Source organism: Chenopodium quinoa, unplaced genomic scaffold (genome assembly GCF_001683475.1).
Source record: "Chenopodium quinoa cultivar QQ74 unplaced genomic scaffold, ASM168347v1, whole genome shotgun sequence".
NCBI classification, from domain to species: domain Eukaryota; kingdom Viridiplantae; phylum Streptophyta; class Magnoliopsida; order Caryophyllales; family Amaranthaceae; genus Chenopodium; species Chenopodium quinoa.
The window spans coordinates 2,766,435-2,783,696 of record NW_018745248.1 but is presented as its reverse complement, the minus strand read 5'-3'; the positions used below and the strand labels follow the sequence as shown (position 1 = coordinate 2,783,696).

The 17,262-nt window shown below is 33.8% G+C and overlaps 1 protein-coding gene across 1 annotated transcript; it reads right to left on the bottom strand.

Annotated features, from left to right (window-relative positions):
• Positions 1 to 4,631: 4,631 nt before the first annotated feature.
• Positions 4,632 to 13,978, bottom strand: LOC110711235 (J domain-containing protein required for chloroplast accumulation response 1-like). Its single transcript, XM_021889613.1, has 9 exons — positions 12,935 to 13,978; positions 9,662 to 10,410; positions 9,046 to 9,554; positions 8,614 to 8,707; positions 7,969 to 8,036; positions 7,755 to 7,817; positions 7,584 to 7,661; positions 7,085 to 7,261; positions 4,632 to 4,922 (listed from the first exon to the last, which is right to left on the bottom strand). The coding sequence occupies exons 1-9, from the start codon at positions 13,429 to 13,431 to the stop codon at positions 4,881 to 4,883; spliced, it is 2,277 nt and encodes a 758-aa protein (XP_021745305.1). The 5' UTR covers positions 13,432 to 13,978; the 3' UTR covers positions 4,632 to 4,880.
• Between the last annotated feature and the right edge of the window lie 3,284 nt (positions 13,979 to 17,262).

Genomic DNA, 17,262 nt, shown 5'->3' with positions numbered 1-17,262 from the left:
CATATTTCTGGCTCGGTATTGGAAGAATTTGGCGCAAGCAAAAAGAGGTTGGCGCCAGCTTTTGGCTTTAGCGCCTGGCGACAGAGCTGTCGTCTGGCGCTATAGTCAAAATGCTGGCGCTAATTTCTGTTCTCTGACGCTAATTCCTACATGTCTCAGTAGATTTCTGTGCTCGATAAAATTTTCCAGTTTTGCGTAGTGTTATTTTGGTCCTAGTTGTGAAAGATATTTCTCAAATATCCTACGTGTAAAAATCATATGTTTTAAATCATTACGAATGGTCTTTCAAATGAGATATTTTTTATGCATATGACGATAATGTTAATCAAAGTTACGCACATGAAATACTTAGAACTTTTCGAGTCTCATCAACTCATTCTAAATCATTGCCGAAATAAATTACAGGAATTAAAATAGAAATCCACCCCAGCAGAGTCGCCAAAAATTGTAGGGAATATTTCAATCATTACCCCTAACTTGAACCCCATTGTGATCATACACTAAAGTACGGTGGCATCCAAAGGGAAAGAAGATAGAGCAAAAGAGTCGCCAACAAGTTTTTTAGGAACTTGTAAACCGTTCACGAGGTGAAGGTTACACCCCTTAACGATCCAAGAGATCGTCAACTCCAATAGGTCTTGAACCATGACTGGTAGTTCGGGGATGAAGGCACAAATCCAACCTAAAAGAGATTGAAACTGCCCTAATAATAGGCCTATACTTTATTCTGATCGTATTCATGTGAGCTTTCTGACTAACATGCAATCAATAGGTTTACCCTAAACCTGCTTATCTATATTGGTTGAATATAATGCACAAATAAATCTATTATTGGCGATCACTTGAATTATAATCATATTAACCCTAAACAAGATTATTAATTATCTTATTAAGCCTGATTACAAGTACAATTTCCCTTTAAATATGCATAAAAGGTGTGATCAAGCAATAACAATAAAATCATCAAGCAACATAATAATAATCAATAATTAAAATAATCATAATCATCATGTTAAAGCATAATAATAATAGCAAGATCCTAGGCATGATACTAACAAGATTAATAACAAACCCTAGCATGTCAATAAACAATAAAGAACAAAACTTTAGCCCTAACATGATACTAACATGATATTAGGAAGAAAATAGGAAGCATCACATGAATCATAATTGATATTAAAGTTACCCTAGACATGATACTAGGAATTTATTGTTGTCACCCTAAACATCAAATTAAGGAAAACATTCTAACATGATACTAGGAATCAAAACAACAACCTAGACATGATTTATATATCATAATAACAATAAATCAATTAAAGCACTTACTTGGATGCCTCGTACCTCTTTCTAATAACAAAATACACGCGTTAGTAACTTCAAGGAAAATAATGATTAAAACAATTAAATTAAATTAAAAGAGAGATTTGGGACCAAACCCTCAGAAATTAAAACCTTTCACGTCTAGGGCGAAGGCAACTTCGTATATGACTAGGTGTGTCTAAGTCTTGCGAATGCGGAATTTTTTATTTGAGAAAAGGCTACTTTAGAAAAGACAGAGAATAATCAAGAGTTTCTTGATGAGAGTTGGTGAGAATTCGTGAATGAAAACGGAGTTTTTTAGAAGGCTGTTTATAGAGAAAATCAGCCAAAAAAATAAAAAAAAAATCAAAAAAGAGCTCTGACGCGTAAAAATGAGGTTAGCGCCACACGCTGACATTAGCGCCAGGCGCTAACGCTAGCGCTAGGCGCCAAGCTTAGCGTCAGACGCTAATGCTAGCGTTTGGCGCTAACTTAATCATTAACGCGTTTTTCTAAAATTAGATAGAAATTATCGTACAGGAGGATAAAATCGTATTTTCATCGGAATTAGGCTTATAATATATCATTGGAAAGCTCTTTTCAAGCCCCATCCAACTACACTATTATTGGACCCATATCATGGACCAACCAAACTGGATTGGCTGTTTTCTTAAAATAGGTCTTCAAAAACAGAGAGAAGAGAAAAGAAATTAAAACAATCCGCAACATACTTTCCACACTTTCACTTCATTTGATTATGATTCGACGTGAAAGGTACCCATCACTAGGTTTGGTTTTGGGGAGACACAAATGGGTGTCTATAGTACCCTTTAAATAATTTTTTTTTAAAAAAAAGATATAAAAAAAATCCAAACCCCTTCCTAGCCACCAGCCAACTACCAGCCCCCTCCCTGAGCCGCCCAGCTTGCTCCCCTCACTTACCACCACAACACCCAAATTAATAGCTTCGTCAATTGACCCAAACAACAGCGGCTCGACCATCGCAGTCAACCACCTCCAAATCCGCACCACCGAATCACCATTCAGTTGCAAAACATCAGCTAACCGCCGCAATCACCTCGCCACTATGACTGCAACCACCCTAGCCGCCGAATTAACCACCAGTGTCTCCAATTCGTCGCACAACAGCCTCAGTTTCACTCAGTTTATAGCCGCAAAATTTAATTTCAAACCAAAATCAAACATCTTAATCGAACGACTTGATGATGATGATGATGATGATGCTCATTTATGATGATGAAGAGCAACAAGGAAAATTAAGGGAGGGAACGAGGGTCTGATTCATTTTGGGGGATTTTTGGGGTCGAATATGGTGATTTTGAGTATGGGTTCAAGATGTTTTCGAGGGAGGTGGTGGGTTTTTTTTGGGTTTCGACGGGAAAAACAATACCAAGGCAAGGATGGGGGATGCAGGGAAGGGTGGTGGGCAGGGGCGAGTATGCGAGGAAGAGAGGTGAAGCAGCGGCGGGGGATCTCGGTAGCGGCGAGGTGGCTGGAAGGGAGTTGCAGCGGTGAGAAAGGAAGAAGAAAGGGGAAAGAGATCGAAAGGAAGAAGAAAGGGGGTTGGGGGTAATTAAATGGGGGTAGTTGTGTCTTTTTGCACTTTAATTGCTAAACCATGGTTAAAGAATTAACAAATTATTTAAGTTAAGTTACCTTGACTTGGTTATATTATTTTGTGATTATCATTGATAATCAAAAGTTTCAGTCTTTACCACTGAGAAAAAATAAAAGTTTGTGATTATCAAAGAGAATTTCCCAAAAACAAATACCATGTAGGATTTTGATAAAAATTGAGGTACGAAAATTTTATTTGCTCTAATTTGGGCTGCACTTAAAAAAATTTAAAAATTGGGTAAGGTTTATAGATTTTAGATTAGAAAAGTATTTGGGTTATTAAAATGTCTAAAATAGCTTAGAAAATGATACACATTCTTAAATATACCTGGTTCACACTAATTTATTGTGGACCCCTATCATTAGAGAAACTATAGTTGTTATATTAATATAAAAAAGGTTTCTATAATAATAAAAAAAGGTCACTACGTTGAAATAAAAGTCATTTTGGTAATATATAAGCTATAAGAGGTTAATCTTTTTGATGAAATATTCAATATGAATAATAAAGGTCGCTATGTTAAAATTAGGGTCATAACGTCGTATTTAAATTCACAATAACATTAAACGTTATACATGTTTTAGGGCCTGTTCATATTTACTTATTTTCAATTCAGTTCAGTTCAGCTCCAATCAGTTCAGTTCAGTTCAGCTCTAATCAGTTCAGTTCAGCTCAATTGTTAATTTTTTTGTTTTTGATGTTTTAGCATATTACAACAACGACAATAATAATAATAATAATAACAATAATAATAATAATAACAATAATAATAATAATAATTATTATTTTAAATTATATTCGTCGTTCAAAATGGTCACATGTTTTTTTATAGTTGAACTCATTGACAAAATGAGAGTACTACACAACAGTTACTAGCTTTCATAATCGGTTAGTTGTTCGTCTTCTTCTTCTTCATTAAGTTGCTCCATTACCTCGGCATTCCTCTGAATTGACTCCCATATCTGATAAGTTATTTGGTTTCGTACAATATCCATAGCTGCTTTTCTGTTATCATTTATAGTATGATCTTCTGTTGGTCCCATGACTTCAACTTGGTGCGTGAATGGAATCCATAGTTCATGTAAACGAACAAAATTGTGTAGAATACAACAAGCAACGATTATTTGCAACTGATAGCAAAAGTCCATTTGCGGCATCGAAATAGGTTGTAGAACCTTCCACCTATTTTTCAGAATCGCAAAATATTGAAGAATACTTTTTATTTATATATATATTTATAATATAATACACAAAAATTTAATAATTTAAAATATAATAATTAAAAATACAGAGTTATTTTTAAAACACTTTTATATTTTTCACAATCCACTATAAATATTATCATTAATTTTCATAAACATTTTAATATATTTTTATGCATTTTAGTTTTTCAATTCAGTTCAGTTCAGTTCAGTTCAGCTCCAATCAGTTCAGCTCCAATCAGTTCAGTAAATATGAACAGGCCCTTAGTAAAGGTTACTATGTTAAAAATAAGGTTACTATGTTCAAAATAAGGGTCACTATGTCCAAAATAATATCAGTTGCGTGTGTATAAACCTCGGGTCCACAATAATATTATTGTGAACCAGGTCCACGCAAGTCTAGTAGGCTAAAACAAAAGGACTATTATTATAACAATTCTTAAATCTAGTTGTTTACAAAAAAAAATAAATAAATAAATAAATAAAAATAAATAAAAATTACGTGAGTCGGACAAATTAGGCAGTATAAGTTGTTTCATCATCGGACTACATTTTGGAAAACATTCCTAGGTATTTACAGTGTCACTCCAACAAAGAAAAACAAATAAAGATATAATATATGAACAAAGAAATAATCGTCTGTACAGTCATCTGTTACTAATTGCTATTATAATACATCCCTCAACAAAAAATAGTCGATAAATTAATCAATTTATGTTATGATTGAACATAAACTGTCAAGAAAGAAGTCCAATGGCGTTAAATTGATCCCAAGACTCCTGTACAGGCCAAAATAATAAAAATATCAATGTATTAGATTTCCCAAAATATACAAGTATAGAGTAATTTTAAAGCAATTCTCTAACCAAAATTACAAGAGAAATTGCATACTTCAAAAAAAATTTGTCTATTTGAGTGTGCTAAGTTCACAATAGGTTTAACTAAGCTTTAGGATCTATGTAGCATCAGAATTTTTCGAATCTATGTACGATAGATGTCATATGCAATTGCAGTATCTGAAACTTTCTTACAGGTAGATATGTACATTGCTTATCATACATTGCTTATCATACATTTCTCAGGTTCCTTGTATGGAACAGGTAGATATGTACATTGCATACATGAGTTGTATAGGTGAAAGAGTATTTACGTAGCTTTAAGTTTAATTAGTTCTCTCACTTGAAGTTTGTTTATGACAAACAAACTTCAATCTAATGTTCTCTAAAGTGTTTATGTTAAGACAGGAACTTACTTAGGTGAAGTCAATAATGGGTTGGAATGTAGAAGATTTTAAGAGAAACAAGAGGGAATGAAAGAACCGAAAGCACGTTCTCTCATTAGAACCAAACCACGAAGGAACATGAAGGTATTTTCCTACGAGATTCAGAAGGAACCTTTGACAGGCTATCGGGAACATGAGGTGTTCCCTAACAGGTACACACAAGGAGCATCCTAATTGAAGCATGACATCAAGCTAAAGAGTGAAGCTTGGACTGTGGAGATGACAACAAGTTGCAGAAAGGAATTTGGTCTATGAGTTCCAATACAGAATAAACAATAGTGACAGCAAGTTCCAGTTGGGAACTTGGACTGCGGTTCCAAATGTGGAATATTGCCCCGAGATCTAGAATACGTTAATAATACAAGATTCCGGAACAAGAGTTTTAAAGAAACAACATGAAGACGGAGAAATCGAAGTATATCGCTCTAGGATTCATGTAAGTATATCGGACATAAAAGTCGGTCTGGAACAAGTCTATAAAACCAAGGTTGAACTCCATACAGTTAAAGAAACTAGAGCATATGAAACTTGTCAGGAACTTAAAATAGGATATTAAGTCTGCACGTCGTTAAAAGTCGGTTTTAATGATATAAATATTTACCTAATACGTGCATATCTTCTTTTAAGTATTTGGTTTTACAGAATAAAAATATTTATTTTTTAATAAATCCCTTTTGGAAAAACATAAGTTATTTTTGACAAGTATTTTCAGCAAAATTAAGTTTAGAATAAAATTTGATTTTATGATAAGTATATCTTTCGGAAAAGATAAGCTAATATATTTGGAAAATATAAGTGAAATAAAATCTGAATTATAGTAAATATTACTTATTATTATTAAGAGAATATATTCTTAACAAAAATATATATTTTTGGAATACTTATTTTTGGAAAATAGTTTTTAAACATCTTTTGATAAAACTTATCTTTTACGAAAAGAATAATTTGGGTGTACTATAAATATGTCATATGTATTCATTCAAAGTAGAGGTTGACAAAGTGCAGTGGACGTGCTTAATGGTTTAATCCTTCACCACGAAGCTAAGTCAAACCTCCAGGTCAAATTTCTTGCAATGGTAGTATATGATATAAGTAGAGAGATGCCATGAAATTGTGGTGTGTAAAACTTCTAACAAGTAGTAGATGCTATGCAATGGTGGTTGTAAATGAAACTTCTAACAAGTAGATAGATGCCATGCAATCACAGTATATGAAACTTTTAACAAGTAGATAGATTCTATATATGCAATTACTGTAAACTAACTTCCGTTTATATTCACCCGTAACATACCCCTTCAGCATGCATTGTAAGGAAGAATTAGACTAGGTAAACAGATAAATAAATTCACAAAACATTAACACCGATAAGAATAAAGTGATAAGTTGCAACGGTTTAAATTACATAGCTTAATTCATCCGTTGACTTAGTCTAATCACCTCTTCAAATAGTGTGACAACAAGAAGTGTTTCAAGTATATAAAAAAAAAAAAAAAAAAAAAAAAAAAAAAAAAAAAAAAAAAAAAAAAAAACCAGAGGAAGTATAAAAACTTCTAACAACTTAAACAACAATCTTATTCCATTCTTTTTAGGCGATGTTGAATATTTTGTATCTTGAAAATTAATCGAGAAAAGTTGTTAAAAATTAAAAATTATATTTACCTGTAAGATATCAAAAACTTTTTCAGCAATTAACTTCTGATATGGAGCTGCTCCTTTCTGTTGCAATTTATCAGGGTGCAAACACAATAGAGCTCTTTGATATGCTTTTTTCACTGCATTTGCTTCTATTATATCAACTAGTGGAATTGGCTTCCATCCACTATTAGGCCAAAGAACCTATGAACACATAATACATATATTAGTTGCTATCATATTGATTGACACAGTTCAAAATTTCGACTTCTAAAGCATTTTTCAGTCTTTTAGATCACATGTGACATATTTTGCAATTTTAAATATCTTAGTTGATTTGGGTCCGTTCAAAGGTATTTAGCTAGGATACACTTTGTATTTAGTTACTACTTTAAGTTATGTTACTATTGGTCCAACTTCTATGCCTATTGATAATTATACCCCCTCTTGGTGAAATCAAGTGTAACATCAATAATCTAAATAAATAAACAACTAAATCTAGACGGAAAATTGTGTACACACTTACATATTGCATTGTTGAAAGCAATGCACGTATGTTTCCTTCCTTTCCTTTAGACCACTGGCGTACTTTACGTTCATAAATCTGAATAGTAACGTAGTAAATTAGTAGCAGCATTTCACTGTATTTAGGTAAGGTGAAGAGGAGGGGTATGACCGTATGAAGGACACTGGTTACCTTTGTTTCCTCCTGTGATTCAGTTGCTATTTGTGTATCAATGTCTTGTATCATTCCATTATCCTATTAATAAGAGTCATAACATAAATTAAAGTGGTTTATTGAAGATAAGAAGCATGGACAACTGACTGTGACAAAGAACAAGTGTTCCATACTATAAACAAAAACATTAATTATAGAATTTTTAGTAAGAAATGTAGGTTTAATCACATACCAGGATGTCATCAACAGAGTTAGTTTTGTTTTTCGTAGCTGAAACTTCAATGCCATCAACATTTGGTTCTAGCAAAAGCAGATCGATCAAAATGAATCACTTGTTTCACTAAAATAAGTTGAAGACATGATTATACTTTTTGTAGAAATGAAGTTAAGTGTCTCCAAAAAATATACTCCTCTGGTCCCCAAATAATTGTCACAAGTACTATACTAGGATGTCTGAAAACACATTCTGTAACGTAGTTTGATCTATGAATATATTAAATGATAAGGCAATAACATAAAACTCAGCAGTTTAAAAGGTTTATTTCATTGTGTTTCATATGCAGTATTTATAAGCAACTGTAACATTTCCAGGCTAAACATGATAGTATCAAAAGGACTAGAATTAACTCTGGGTTCTAAACTTTCAAATAATTTTTGGGGTTTTAAGCCAAATTAAATCAAAAGATAAATGAGGAAAACAAATCCTTATTATTAACTTGTATTGCATAGAAAGTATAATACGCTATGAGAGGATTGAATTGACAACTATGAAACTGTCACTTCAGTCTAGCTATCCATTCGAATTTCAAAGCAGGCATTAAATAAAAAGACAAACAATTTGAATCCAACATTTAGTCGTAAAAAAGGTTTAACTAACCATTATTTGATGCTGAGGTAGCAGTATCAGCAACTGTATCGTTACCATCGACCATGAATACTTGTTCTTCTGATAAAAAAGAATCTTCGTCGATCTGTAAAATTAGACATAAAAAGTATGTTAGGATGGTACCTGAAAGATTTTTGATGTAGAACATTAGAACGCAATGAAATCTACCATTATGAGTGATGATTTCCACTATCAATTATAGAGAAAACTAATACTGCCTAGGCCTGTCTATCTGAAAATATGATCCATTACCAGTTAAAATTTTAGATAAGTAACATAAAAAGTAGTATCAGATGCCAATTCAAATGTAATTTCTCGAATGAATATCCAATATGTAAAATATGGTTTTGGATTGGATATCTGATGTGCACAACCCTATTAAGTTATCTTAGATTTGATTCATATTGAGTAAAAATTAAATACCACTTCAATGGTCTCTGACCAAGTTTTTTCCAAGTTGACATAGGAAGCATGCATTTCAGCATGGTTTTGGGCTGGAAGGGTGTGAACTTCCTTCTCTGCTTCGAAGTTGGTTGTGCTTCTCCATCTCCAACTACGACTTTTACCCACAACATTAATCTTTGTTATTGAAGAAGTATCCTGATTGAATATCTTGACAAAATCTTTAACTTTTCCAGGACCATCGCCTTTACAAATACCATCTTTTGCTCCTGTGGAAATATGCACCTTACTTTTGTTTACATAGTTACTTGAGATATCATCCTTCTCTTTTTCTCCAATGGACGACTTATTCACCTTACTTTTATTAACAATGTAACTTGAGATATCATCAGTCTCTCTTTCTCCGGTGTTCAACGAATGTAGCTTTCCTTTGTTAATATTACTTGATAGGCTATCATTCATAGATGGTTTTTTTGTTTCATTGACCTTGTTTTTCTTCCCTCCTTTTTCAGTAGTTGCCTTTTTTTTCCCTGCATAGCATGATAGCACCTCTTAGAGATAAAAGAAAATTATGTCAATGAAATTAGAAGCAACAACAAAATAAAATCTTGCAAATTACAAGCATATATCATAATACCTTTTTTCTCTTCGCCAAACAGAGAACCTAGAGATTTCATGTTTGATTTTGTCTTCTTTAAGGATTTTTTAAGAGAAATATCATCTGCTACTGCTTCTGAACTTTTCTGCAAAATATCAGACACTTTTTCTGTACCCTCTTGTACATCACATGGAGCTTCTCCGACTTCATTTTCAGAGTTGCATTCTACACTCATGACATGTACACTTGTGTCTTCATTTTTGAGGTCACGCTCTCTTTGTAAAGTTGATGGAACCCGGCGTTTACTGGAGGAAAGAGACTCGTTAACAATTACATCACCTTTATGCTTTTCCATAACCAAGTAGGCACTGCTAATCCCTTCACTAGTGCTCAAATATCTCTCAGTACTTTTTATTCTTTCTTTTGATCTTGAAGTGCCTCTTTTCCTTGATGACACAACAATTGGAACTCCTTTGCTAGGCCATTTATAAATTGAAAAATGAAACTGGATGTTTTCATCATGAACTTCTGGATCTTTTGAATTTATTGTAAACTCGCCTTCATAATCTGCTCCATCTAAATTTCTGTCACTTGATGACTCTTTCCCATCAATAGAAACCTCAAGTGACAAAGTGCTAGGTTGATAAGACGAAGGAGTATCATCATGGAAAGCAAAGTGATTCTGGCTGGTTTGGTTAAATCTAGAAAGTGAACGCCCAGACAATTTCGAGCTTTGGTTCAATGAGGTAGATGTCAAAGTATCTGGGCTCGTCGTTCTTCCTGGTAAGCTGCAAATAGTTAATAAATACCTTACAGTCATCCTCCTGTTAGATAAAGAGATGCAAACAAAGTTGTATGCCTGATGATAAAGGCAGAAAATTCTTTTCGGTATATTCAATCTTGTTATCTCATACAGTTTCTTCTAAGTTCTAACACAATCACAAAAACTGCAAAATTGATTTTCATAAGCATCTACACTAGGCTAAGTTGTTATGGGTGAGACCACTTCAACACGAAGCTCTTCTTGCCCTGCAGTTGCTGGTTCTGTTTTTTCACTATGAAGAAATGTCATTTGAAAAAAGGAAACAACAATGTAAAGGATATAGAACAAAAGGGTATGACTGAAAATGTGTGGAGTCCGATAGAATCTTTGACAAATTACATAGAGGATAGTTATGAATAGCAACAAGCATTCATCTCAGTCTATATACTGGAATTTTTGCTATGGCTTTTGGATCGAGCAGCTTATCTCAATGAAATTGTATACTATTGTAGATGTAGGGAAACAAGCCTTTTCAACTCTTTGACTATGAAAGGTAAGGAAACAAACTTCTACAAACAATCGATTTCAAAGTCGCATTTTAATTTAAATGGTAAGGAGAGTCAATTGAGTGGGGGAAGATAAGGGAAATCTCTTTAGAGAGTCCCAAAAGATTGTTCCCAAAACCTAAAGGATCTGAGGTGGGAAGTTATGCCATTACTTCATCACATCAACCTCTACATATACAAGTATATGTCAAGCAGATTATGTAGATAGTGCAAGGTAAAAGGAATGGAAAAATATAAGGGATTCGTCTTCTCTTATTTGGATATGACTCCAAGGAGAGAGAAGGGAAGAGAATGAGAGGATATCAATTCTCTAACTTTTGAATAAGCCAAATCCTTTCAAAGTCTAGAAAATTTGGAACAAAAATTCAAACTCTTTTCTTCCCTTCTCTCCCCTCTATTTCCTGTCACGACTTCTATCATAATATAGTGTAGAGGCCCTCAATTGTACAACCAGATACACTTACAAGAAAGGTGCACCCAATGGTATTGTTTGCTCATTTGGGGTGTTTGTAATGCACAAAAGTTACTCTTTGATACACCTAACTCCACGTATATCATGAGCACCTATGAATTTGCAATAATATTATTTTTTTTTTTTTTTGAAAGAAGTCCTAATTAAAGGACGCTAAATTTCATTAATATAAGTCATACGGCATCTACAATTGACAATAAACGATAATAAAAACGAAGTTAATAAAACCAAACAAGAATTAATCGGGGAAGGGCTAAGAATCCAAATACATAAATATAACAATTCAGCATATTCACGATTCGTTGTCTCATACAACTTTTTGAGTGGATCCGTCGTCGCTTCACAATTTTGTGAGAAAGTAAATTCTTGTGCTGATTCCGTAACCCGAATCCGAGCCATAATCAATGGTAGCCCCGTAAAACCGGAGACCAAATTAAGCGCAAATAAAACCTTGTCTTTCGAAGGAGTCCGAAAAACCTTGTCTTTCGAAGAAGATCGAAAAAACCTTGTCTTTCGAAGGAGATAAACTCTTTCTTTCGAGGGAGACATTATTGTAACCTAAACAAAAAGCTTAAAAGAAAAATAAAAATTGGGGCTTTCCGCCGGTGAAATCCGATGGAAGCCCCTTTAAAATTGACAATGGAGACTAGGTTTAGGAGAGAGAAGAGAGAAAAGGAGGCTAGGGTTTTTACTATCACACTATAGTTATGTTAACAGTTTACATTTTTTATATTGCAATAATATTATTATTATAATAATAATAATAATAATTTTTGGTGTAGCACACTTATGTATTGTTTTGACTTTTGAGTTTTCTAGTCTAGATTTGCAACCCTGGTGTAAGTGATATAAGTAGATAACTAATCAATCAAAAATATTTTATTGCAATAATATTAATTTCGTTCCTCAATACTTGTAACGTTTGATTTTAATTTGCAAGTTATTTTTAGAAGATTTGTTGGTACTAAATGAAAAAAAATTTAATGGAGGAACTCAAATTGTTTTGTGGGAGAGAAAAATAATTAAGGGTTTAAATATGTAAGTGGGGTTAGCGCGAGAAAATAAAAATAATTATAATCCTGTATTTTAATTAGGAAGTATCAAGTAATTTAAAAACAAATGATAGAGGTAAGTAATGTTAATACACGAATTACTTAGGAACGAATGAGAGTATAAATGCGTGAAGATCCTCTATTGTGTACCCACAAATTCATGTACCTTTGATACACCACCACTTATCTATTGCATATCTAAGTAATTTTTTTTTTTTTGATGCAATTGCATATCTAAGAATTTGGAATTAATTTATTGTATTGATGTATCATTCTTTTTAAGTAATCTCATCTATAATGTGCAGCTTAAACATCTGACTAATCAATGAATTATTAATTGCAATAAATTTGAAATTGAAAATTTATTATAATTTGAATTGAAAAGTTTGTTTTAAATGTTTGACTTTGTACAACAGTTTAAAGTTACTGAAATTCTAATAAACAGAGTATATGCATCACCTGAACTTAGAGGGAGCTGCAGAGGGCTCAGCTGCAGGATACATTTGCCGGGAAGGGCTCATATTCCTCGAACCCGGGGCGGACGAAAAGGGGTTTCTACCAGGCATAGGCACACTTGTTGATAAAGAACAACTCAACAATGGTTGATCACCACCAAATATATCTCCATAAAAATCCTCACTGGTGTATCTCCTTCGACCCCCAACTTGTTCTCCAAACACAGGTTTCTCCAACCCGAACAACGATACCCGACAACCATCACCCGAATCATTATCATTTTCATTATCAATATCATTATTGTTATCATCATCAATACAATTAATACTATCATCATCTTCAAATTGGTAATATTCTTGAGTAGAACACCTTGGTGGCCCACCAAAAACATCACTAAAATCAACTTCAGAGTTTCTTCTACTAGAAGAGTTTGACATAGAATTTGAATTAGAAGAACCATATCCTAACAAAATCTTTTCCCTTTGCGAAATCTTTGCCATTTTGTTAGGAAAACAATTAATCCCTCTACATTCGACACGAAAACTATAATGGGTTTCTTATAAATTGATTCATTGCAAATCAGAATTATGAATTACATTACATAAATGTAATTAAGGAATAAGATAATTGTGGGTTAGAATAATTTATGATAAATCGAAAATGAAGAACCACAAAAGGAATGAGGACCCAAAGAAGAAAATGATGGGTAGGAGGATAAGGAAGATGAGTTAGAATACTTAGAAAGGACAAAGGACGAGTGTTTTTGTGGCTACTACTATTTTGGCTGGAACTAAAGGAATTTTTTATTTTGAATTAGTTTGTGTTTGTGTTGGCGCCTATTGCTTTGAAATTTATGCTACAACCAAGAAAACAATCAGAATTTGGGTCGGGGGACGGGAGTTGTGTCGTTCGGTTTTATCTTCTCATCATCAGATCTACAGTGATTAAGCTTTATTGACATTTGGAGTTCTTCTGAATTTTTTTAAAAAAAATATTTGCATCATTTTGATTGGTATTTTTGTTGAGTACTCTCTCTCACTCTAATCCTAAATATTTGATATACTACCTCCGTCACATATTATGTGCAACGATTAGAAATTTTTCCTCTTTACCTTATGTCAAATCGTTGCAAATAATATGTAGCGGAAGTAGTAGTTAAACTTGACTAGAGATTGGCATTGGCCGGGCCGGCTGCAGGCGGCACGAGCACAACACAAGCACCCCAGCGGCACAATGCCGATAAGTGGGTCGTGCCGTGAACACAATTTTGACAATCGGCACGGGCACGGCACAAACCCGCGGGCGGCATAGTAATTCGGCCCACAAGCATGGCCCGCCAGCACGAGTGTACGACGCATGCCAAGGCCAAGCACAACCCACTTAAATTCATGCGGCACGCCAGGCACGACACAACCCGTGCAAAACGACTACTCATTCGCTACTTCAAATAAATTAATAAGAAAAGTAACATAAGTAATAAAGAACTATAATAATAAAAATACAACAATTATATAATAATAAAATAACATATACATGAATTAATAAAATTATTTAAATAGTGTATCCATATTAAAAGTGGTTAAAAAAATATATATTGATTTTTTTAAATTAAAAAAAAAACATGGGGGCACGGTGACCGGCTCGGTACGACACGCAAGGCATGTGGGTCGTGTCGTTTCGTGGGCTAGGTATGTGAAATGGTGGCCCGGCACGGCACAGTTGATGTGTCTAATTTATATAGTATTTTACCCTCGTCCCTTGGTCATAATTAGTAGTGTTTTTGACTCTTTAGAGCCACTTTTAGTACTAATTAGTGTTTTCTAGTGTTTTCGTAGTTTTGCTTGAGTTTTGTAGGAAATTCCACTTTTGGAGCATTTTCCCGGGTTTTCATGGAGCAACTACGGACTCTGGAGGAGCACGACTGTCTTTGAAGCCCAGGACTGGTTAGAGTCGGTGATTGAGGGCTCGGTGTATGTGATACCGGGGCATTTGGACCAAGTATTCAAGACCCAAAGAGGAAATCCGGATTGGGCCGAAGAATTAAGCCCAATCGAAGTTCAAGCCTTGAGGTGGAACCGAGCCCGATCGGGCAAGCTTACGCTCAATCAGGCGGGCGCGCAACAAGTGCTGTTAGCAAGGCGCGCCCGATCGGGTGAGCATTAGCTCGATCGGGCGCGGCTGCTAGGAAGAGTATACAAAGAAAAAGGCGGGCCCGATCGGGCGGCCCTTCGTCCGATCGGGCGCGTTGTAGGGAATATTTCAAGCATTACCCCTAACTTGAACCCCATTGTGATCATACACTAAAGTATGGTGGCGTCCAAAGGTAAAGAAGATAGAGCAAAAGAGTCGCCAACAAGTTTTAGGAACTTATAAACCGTTCACGAGGTGAAGGTTACACCCCTTAACGATCCAAGAGATCGTCAACTCCATAAGGTCTTGAACCAAATAGGGTTCGGGGATGAAGGTACAAATCCAACCTAAAAGAGATTGAACATGCCCTAATAATAGGCCTCTACTTTATTCTGATCGTACTCATGTGCGCTTTCTGACTAACATGCAATCAATATGATTAACCCTAAACCTGTTTATCTATGTTGGTTGAATATTAATGCACAAATAAATCTATTATTGGCAATCACTTGAATTATAATCATATTAACCCTAAACAAGATTATTAATTATCTTATTAAGCATGATTACAAGTACCAATTCCCTTTAAACATGTAAAAAAGGTGTGATCAAGCAATAAAAATAAATATCAAGCAACATAATAATAATCAATAAAAATAAAAATCATAATAATAATCATGAATCATAAAAATAATCATAATCATGTTAAAGCATAATAATAGCAAGATCCTAGGCATGATACTAACAAGATTAATAACGAACCTTAGCATGTCACTAAACAATGGAAATCAAAGCTATAGCCCTAACATGATACTAACAATCATAAATATTAGGAAGAACATAAAAGGCATCATACTTTTAATCATACTTGATATTAAAGTTACCCTAGACATGATACTAGGAATTTATTGTTGTCACCCTAAACATCAAATTAAGAAAAACATCCTAACATGATACTAGGAATCACAATAACAACCTAAGCATGATTTCTATATCATAATATCAATAAATCAATTAAAAGCACTTACTTGGATGCCTCGTACCTCTTTCTAATAACAAAATACACACGTTAGTAACTTCAAGGAAAATAATAATCAAAACAATTAAATTAAATAATTGAAAGATAGATTTGGGACCAAACCCTCAGAAATTAAAACCTTTCACGTCTAGGGCGAAGGCAACTTCGAATATGGCTAGGTGTTTCTAGTGCTAATGTAGAGGAATTGTGTTTGTAAAAGGGTTGGTTTAGAAAACAGAGAGAAAATTAAGAAATTCTTGATGAGAGTTGGTGAATGAAAACGGAGTTTTTAGAAGACTATTTATAGAGATAATCAGCCAAAAAGATAGAAAATCGAAACAGAGTTCTGACGCGCATAAAACTTAATTAGCGTCAACGCTGACAATTAGCGCCAAGCGCCAAGCTTTAGCGCCAAGCGTTAATGCTTAGCGTCAGGCGCTAATAATCAGCTTCATGCGTTTTTGTTTTTATCATATCTTTTGATCCGAAAGTCCAAATAAGGAATATAATATGTCGTTGGAAATCTCTTGAAGTCTACTTTCTAACCCAATTTGAATCAGATTAAAATATTTTTTAGATAAAAAAAATGGCCGAAATAGTGGAAGGGTGTCAGTTTTGGATAGAGTTTCATGTCTCATTCATATCTTTTTCATTATATCCCGGATTTAATATTATAATATATCATTGGAAAGATAATTTCAAGATCTATCCAAACATATAAAATTTGGATAAATATTATAAGGCACGAAAATAAAATCTGAATATATTCCACTTCGTACAAAATAAGGATTCTAAAAAAGAGTAGTTTTAATCAATTTCAAACTCTTTGAAACATAATTATCAATCCTAACTCCATTAGGATTTAAAATAACCTTCTAGAGTATTCTAAAAGATTATAATCAATCCTAATATCTCTATGAATGATAATTAATAATAGGCCCTCCCCTAAATCATTGGGCCGCATATAAAAACCAAATCGGGTCCAGTTTAGTATTTTGGCCATAACTTCCTCATTATTCATCGGAATTGGACTTATAATATATCGTTGGAAAGGTCTTTTCAAATCCCATCCGACTAAACCATTATTGGACCCTTATCGTGGACCTAAACTAGAATGCACGTTTTTCAAAAATAAGGTAAGAAAAGAAATATTTTCAAAAACAGATTGAAGATATATTTTAAT

Excerpts from the sequence above, each read along its gene's own strand:
- LOC110711235 (XM_021889613.1), bottom strand. The coding sequence starts at position 13,431 with ATGGCAAAGATTTCGCAAAGGGAAAAGATTTTGTTAGGATATGGTTCT. Across the intron at positions 8,708-9,045 it reads GGTCAGAGACCATTGAAGTG|ATCGACGAAGATTCTTTTTT; the intron begins GTATTTAATTTT and ends CTAATTTTACAG. Across the intron at positions 7,662-7,754 it reads AATCACAGGAGGAAACAAAG|ATTTATGAACGTAAAGTACG; the intron begins GTAACCAGTGTC and ends GTTACTATTCAG.